General features: G+C 48.2%; 1 protein-coding gene; it reads right to left on the bottom strand.

Annotated features, from left to right (window-relative positions):
* Window positions 1-4,823: 4,823 nt before the first annotated feature.
* On the bottom strand, window positions 4,824-6,663 carry GSTUM_00001317001 (uncharacterized protein). XM_002838743.2 has 2 exons: window positions 5,870-6,663; window positions 4,824-5,808 (listed from the first exon to the last, which is right to left on the bottom strand). The coding sequence occupies exons 1-2, from the start codon at window positions 6,371-6,373 to the stop codon at window positions 5,128-5,130; spliced, it is 1,185 nt and encodes a 394-aa protein (XP_002838789.1). The 5' UTR covers window positions 6,374-6,663; the 3' UTR covers window positions 4,824-5,127.
* Between the last annotated feature and the right edge of the window lie 359 nt (window positions 6,664-7,022).

Below are 7,022 nucleotides of genomic sequence, written 5' to 3'. Positions count from 1 at the left end.
TCATCCACCATCATCTACGGGGAAAGGTATAAGTATCACCCTTCTCCCCCCGTCCTGACGAGTTGATCATAGGTCAACGAAACAAACGATCAATCTCTTTTGATTATGGTCGACACTTTGTTTCACGATTACAACAACTCTCACGTCCTCTTCCCATCAGCACAGCTGTCCGCCCGGCAAGAGAATCGCCTCGCTCGCTTCGCTCGCTCGGCTCACCCTAACCCTGACCCGAACCCTAACCCGAACCCCTAACCCTAACCGGCTAGTGTGGCTAGGCGGTGTGGCGCTGTGGCGTTGTGGCGCAGTCACGTGAGTGGCTGAGCTGTGGCACTGTGGCGGCGTGGCGGTGGCGTGTGGCGGTGGCTCATGGGCACGTGATGGCATCACGTGGTGGCTGGTACATGGGGCTGAAATCTCTTGGCGCGCCACTTCCGTAATAGGAAGGTCGTACCCACTTTCCGAAATAGGAAATTTTCCGTAATAGGAAATATTTCCGTTTTAGGTAAGTGTCCCGATTTGGAAGTTGTCTAGACTAATCCGGTACACACCTCGGCTATGCACGGATGAGCTCGTACATATGCGCATGCAGGCATGCATGCGCGTTGTCCTAGTAGGGATGATCCTAGTACGCGCATATGCGGAACGATGACTACCTATTCTGGCAAGCCTTCCGGTTCCGGCTTACTTGCAGGATGCATGCATGACGGCACGCACACCGATAAATCGGTGTGCCACACCTCGCTTGGAATACGAGGTCGCCGACGCACAACTATTTGCCTCACACCCTCCCACGAGCGGCGAGCGCAAATTTTCGCATCACACCACTAGCGATTTAACGACTTTACTGCGTTTCTCGCGACGGGCGCTCAGGGTCAAACCCACGCCCCCGTCTTCCACACCCGATGGACTTTCATCCACCATCATCTACGGGGAAAGGTATAAGTATCACCCTTCTCCCCCCGTCCTGACGAGTTGATCATAGGTCAACGAAACAAACGATCAATCTCTTTTGATTATTGTCGACACTTTGTTTCACGATTACAACAACTCTCACGTCCTCTTCCCATCAGCACAGCTGTCCGCCCGGCAAGAGAATCGCCTCGCTCGCTTCGCTCGCTCGGCTAACCCGAACCCTAAACCCTAACCCTAACCGGCTAGTGTGGCTAGGCGGTGTGGCGCTGTGGCGTTGTGGCGCAGTCACGTGAGTGGCTGAGCTGTGGCACTGTGGCGGCGTGGCGGTGGCGTGTGGCGGTGGCTCATGGGCACGTGATGGCGTCACGTGGTGGCTGGTACATGGGGCTGAAATCTCTTGGCGCGCCACTTCCGTAATAGGAAGGTCGTACCCACTTTCCAAAATAGGAAGTTTTCCATAATAGGAAATATTTCCGTTTTAGGTAAGTGTCCCGATTTGGAAGTTGTCTAGACTAATCCGGTACACACCTCGGCTATGCACGGATGAGCTCGTGCATATGCGCATGCAGGCATGCATGCCCGTTGCCCTAGTAGGGATAATCCTAGTACGCGCATATGCGGAACGATGACTACCTATTCTGGCAAGCCTTCCGGTTCCGGCTTACTTGCAGGATGCATGCATGACGGCATGCACACCGATAAATCGGTGTGCCACACCTCGCTTGGAATACGAGGTCGCCGACGCACAACTAATTGCCTCACACCCTCCTACGAGCGGCGAGGTAATTTTTTCGCATCACACCACCAGCGATTTTACGACTTAACTGCGTATCTCGCGACGAGCGCTCAGGGTCAAACCCACGCCCTCGCCTTCCACACCCGATGGACTTTCATCCGCCATCATCTACGGGGAAAGGTATAAGTATCACCCTTCTCCCCCCGTCCTGACGAGTTGATCATAGGTCAACGAAACAAACGATCAATCTCTTTGATTATTGTCGACATTTTGTTTCACGATTACAACAACTCTCACGTCCTCTTCCCATCAGCACAGCTGTCCGCCCGGCTAGAGAATCGCCTCGCTCGCTTCGCTCGCTCGGCTCACCCGCAATTTTTCGCATCACACCACTAGCGATTTGACGACTTTATTGCGTCTCTCACGACGGGCGCTCAGGGTCAAACCCACGCCCCCGTCTTCCACACCCGATGGACTTTCATCCGCCATCATCTACGGGGAAAGGTATAAGTATCACCCTTCTCCCCCCGTCCTGACCAGTTGATCATAGGTCAACGAAACAAACGATCAATCTCTTTGATTATTGTCGACACTTTGTTTCTCACGATACCACAACTCTCACGTCCCCTTCCCATCAGCACAGCTGTCCGCCCAGCGAGTGAAACGCCTCACTCGCTTCGCCCCCTCGGCTCCACCGACCGAGGGATTATCTACCAATCCTATGGAAAGGCTTCCTGCAGGCAAGTAGGAAGTCCTCCGGAAAAGACCTATCGGTTGGGTATGGAGTTATGAAGAGTTGAAGTTAGATGACCTAGAAAGTCGGTAATAACCACTATCTTCGCAAATGCAACCCGCAGACGAAACTGATCATTTCATCGACAAGGGAGACGATTGGAGCCAACACAGTTCGACTTGAGAATTGGGCCATTTGTCTAAAAAGACTCTCACCATCGGATAATTACTATTGGAAACAGCATGACTTCCAAATAGTCATATTATAATTATCAAAGAGGGTGTGATGATTTTCAGGGTTGCCAGGTGTTCGCACCTTGGAGGAAAACCCGACGTTGCGAGTTATATTGGAAAAAGGTACATGGTTGTATGTTAGTTAGATGTAGTCCGCGAACACTCAGACGCGGAATATAAATATCGAAGTGCCTCCCAAGCTCTAGACATCATCAAGCAACGGAGAAGAGACCTTAACAATATAATATTGTTCTTACAATTTTACTTTACTTTACCCTACTTTACTTCGCTCTTAGTAGTCATAAACGAAACGAGTGAAGTTCGAGCCTTCCTAGACAATCTCCGTCTATAAAAACGAATCTCGATCGGCCTAGACAACTCTGAAGTCTATCAGGTTGTCTCCGCCTAACAACTTTAACCTTTCCTGGTACTACCACTAGCTTTGACCTCAAATTCCCACAAAAGGCTCCCCATACCATAACTGTCTCCCTTCCTGACTTCCAGACCTCATCAATGCAATCCTGATCATATTCCTCAGAAGGTTCTCTTATCACCCATCCTCTCTACCCAAATTCAGCTGTAGAGAATGAGGTTTCATCAGTTTATATGATTCTGGACCAGTCTCTTAGTTTCCAAGCTCTTTTTCTCATATACCAACCAAATCTAATTGGTATATTTTTAGGGCACGATCTCCATCTAAAATATCTTTTAGCTATGTAAACACTTGAATCTTCATTAAAGTACTTACTTCTTGCATGGTTTTCTTTTATTTAAATTAAAACTCTTAGCTGCCGTCCTGTTTGTCCTGGATGATGCTTTTAATCCCTTTTCTTTTTTAATATCCTCCCAAGAGAGTCTTCTATTTCTTTTATTTTCTTTAATAAAAGACTTTAGATCAAGTAGATCAGACTCCTGGAAGATTGGAGGTCTTCCTGTTCGCTGGTAGTTGGAAGAACTACCTGTTTCCCGATACTGTTGATAGATGCGAGCACAGGTACTATAGTGAACTTTAAGGCCTATTTTTTCCTCCAATTCGGAAGCTATCTTTCTGAAAGACCACTCCACTATTTCTTGGAGAGCAATAATACGGATCCGGCCATCACGCGTGGTTTCCCACTCGAAGCGCTGTCGCTTCTTCGTCAATGATCACTGCCACTCAAGATTTTGTCGACTAATCACTAAATCATTTAATTTTATTATTCTTTCAACTTTATACACATATTCATTTAATTAAACTACTTATCCTCACTTTTGCGGGTTCCCTTTACCCTCATAGTGCTTTTCTGAAATGGTTTGGCAGGTGGCGGAGGATATAGTGAGTATTGTAGTGATGGGGGTTGGGAGTAGAGTTGCGATCTTGTGGGAAGCGGTTGCTACTGTGTCGCACTACTTCTTTCCCCCCCCCTCGTACAGTACCTTGATATGACTCTTTTATTTCTTTAATTAATTACAGATTGTTTTTTAACTCAATCATTTACCTGATCAGTTGACGTTAACTTTTTGAAGGCCAATGCGTCTTTTGGGGATGACTCACTCAGTTTCTCCTGACGCCATCACTCCTATTTATTGTTTAGAACCTTAGGTCAACTCCTCAGTACATTTTTCTTCTATTCGAGTACTTACGGTAATTTACAGGTGTTTCGATAGAGATGTATTTCTTGGAAAATACGGTCCATGGTAAACCTTTTGGCGAGCAGGTACAGTACAGTACACAGCATACCAGGCTCAGGGGTACAGTACTCGTGCTTAGGCCACGATGACGCCAGGCAAAAAAAGGTAAAAAGAAAAATATTTTTCACATTAATGGTATTCCTTTCCGGCCAAGATGATAGCACCTAGGATACGGTTAATGGAAAAGTCAGCCGATACACATGTCGTAGCGGCAGTTTATACAGGTGACATTGAAAGCGGTACACCTGTATCTGCACAGCATGTTGTGTATTCGGTTTGAGGTGTACTGAGAACTTCGAACCTCCCTATTGTATCGTGTGTGGGTGCGCTGAAGACGGTACGGTAAGAGCGCTGTTTGTACCAATGGTTTATTGGAGCTTGTGGGTGCCGGGAGCTGACACGGAATCACGGCGGGGAGAGGTGAGACTTCAAGACAACCTACCGTAATCTAGTGTTGTGGGGGAGAATGAATGAAGTTAAAGCCCGGCCTGCAATCATTCACGTCATCACACCGCACACATCAACAAGGATCCCCATCTGACGTCAAGGGGCTCCTTGCCAAGTCTTTATTTGAGATTTCTTGCACCCGACAGGATAGAGTGAAGAGAGCGATATAAAGGATAACCCATGGTATATAGCATTGTGTTCAGAGTCCACGACCCTGGCGTTTATGTACCAAGAATTCTTAAGCTACCGTTACAACTCCCAAGTATTTACATTATCCACAATCCGCAGTACTAGATAACTTATACGAAAAGAAATATTAGCAAGGAGTGTGACTAACGTAAAACCAAAAGTCGTTCTGGTATATGTGTACTCGAAAGGGAGTTGTGGGAAGACGTCTAACCAGTCAACCTATTCACCACAACGACATTTCTCTCTTCTCTTGCCCAGAACTTCCTACCCTTATCTTTGACCTTCTCCTTTCTACCACCCTCAATTTCCACTTTTTCCACAGTCCTCTCCCCCTCAACCGCTTTTACCTGTTTCGTCTCCCACCATACCTGACCCCCAGCCATCCCAGCAACAATGAATGCCAATGCAACAAATAAGCCAGTACTCCAACTTGGTCTATTGTATCTATTCATTCCCCACATGAAGCCGCTTAGCGCACATTGAAAGAATGTGTTCCAAGCGTAAAGCCAAACAACGTAATCCATCTTCCAACTCTTGGTCAGAGGTGCGACCTGACCGGTAGTGGTATGAGCAGTATTCACGCCACTAGGGCCCCGAAACCAGCCGCCGTGGATGACCTCCAATTTGTGCAGGGCTCGCTTATCAGAAAAGAGGCGCCACCTGAGAAGAAAATATAGATCTCTGAACCGCCAAGGTACGAGGCCGAAACCCGTTACGCAGAAGAGCGCATTGAGAATCTGTGAATCGATTTCAATCCATATGCGTCGGGGGGAATCGATATCGTTGCAGTCGGGTACGCACATTGCCGGCGCCGCGTTACAGAGGAGTAAGAATAGCATCCCACCCCAGGCAACAACGTTAAGCATGTAAATTGTGATAAAGAAGCCCTGTGATGAAAGTCAGATATTGGAAGAAAACGGCTTTTGGAGCGCGATTATGAAATCGAACCATTGGTTTTGTAAAAAACTTCCAGAAGGCCTTCAACCCGTTTAACGTAGTTTGCCACCAACCATGTTCGGCATCCTCATCCTCCTGCTCACCACCATCCTGCGCCGTCATCTCCGCGCGCCGACCATCTTGTTTCTTTGATTCGATGCCGTCTATCATGCCCCTGACTGGGGGAATTTCCCGACTCCTTCTGCCAGCTTCCTCCTCGTCAATCGCGGCAGCTCTCAATCCTGTTTCGGCCCGTGGAGTCGCCGCACTAGAAATAGCACTTCCCCTCCGACCCCGGCTATTTCCACTACCAACAGAACTTCGCCGCAAGTCTTTCAGAGATGGAGCACGGGCAAGAGCTTCACCGGCTGCAGCTAATACACCGTAATGGGGATTCGCGTCCAGTATTGATTGCGTAATGGAGGCTGTCCGTGTTCGTCTTATTGGCAGTACTTCGGGAAGGGGATCGGTGGCGGCAGCTATTGCTGGTGGTGATGCTTCGGATGGAGATGCCATGATGGTATTGCAGCTCGCGTTGTTGGTGAACTGAAGAGAAAGCGAGTGGTGTTATTGCGGTAGGGTGGAGGTGAGGGCGAGGTGGGAATTGGGTGGGGGATGTGGGAATGACCCGCAATTAAGGCGGATCTCGCTTGGATTACAGTATTGTCCCGGACGGTGTTTCTTGCGGCGTGAAGAGTTACTGTACAAGTATGCGGCGGCTCTGGAGGGGCGTAGGCACGTTGTTGAGGGAGGGTTGTTACCGAGGGGTTGTGGAATTTCAGAGATCGTGTTTTATCATACAATGCTTTGCCGTGACCCTGCTCATGTCCGGGCGACCAGCGTGGCGGAATACCAAAAGCCAGGATTCTGCAATCCTTGCCTCTCCACAATTCCTGTCCAAGTGCCAACCCGGTATGGTTCCGGACACTGCCAACCATCACCAAATGGGTACAAAAAACTACTAGCCTCGCCTCAACAACACCAACACCAGATATTGAGTTATCGATAAATACTTCTGTAAATGTGAAGATAACTAGCTTAAGAAGAGAATTACAGAAGGAATAAGTAAAGAAGGGAAAGATGGGGGGTGAATATTGGGAAATTTGTATAGGGGACAGGAGAATTAATCAACGGATCTGGGGAAATATGTGCCAAGAAGTCAAAG

Source organism: Tuber melanosporum (genome assembly GCF_000151645.1).
Source record: "Tuber melanosporum whole genome shotgun sequence assembly, scaffold_274, strain Mel28".
NCBI lineage: Eukaryota > Fungi > Ascomycota > Pezizomycetes > Pezizales > Tuberaceae > Tuber > Tuber melanosporum.
This window is presented reverse-complemented; position numbering and strand designations above follow the sequence as displayed.

Bases quoted from the DNA above. Each gene is read 5' to 3' on its own strand.
- GSTUM_00001317001 (XM_002838743.2), bottom strand. From the start codon at position 6,373: ATGGCATCTCCATCCGAAGCATCACCACCAGCAATAGCTGCCGCCACC. The intron at 5,809-5,869 runs GTTCGATTTCAT...CTTTCATCACAG, and splicing joins AGTTTTTTACAAAACCAATG to GGCTTCTTTATCACAATTTA.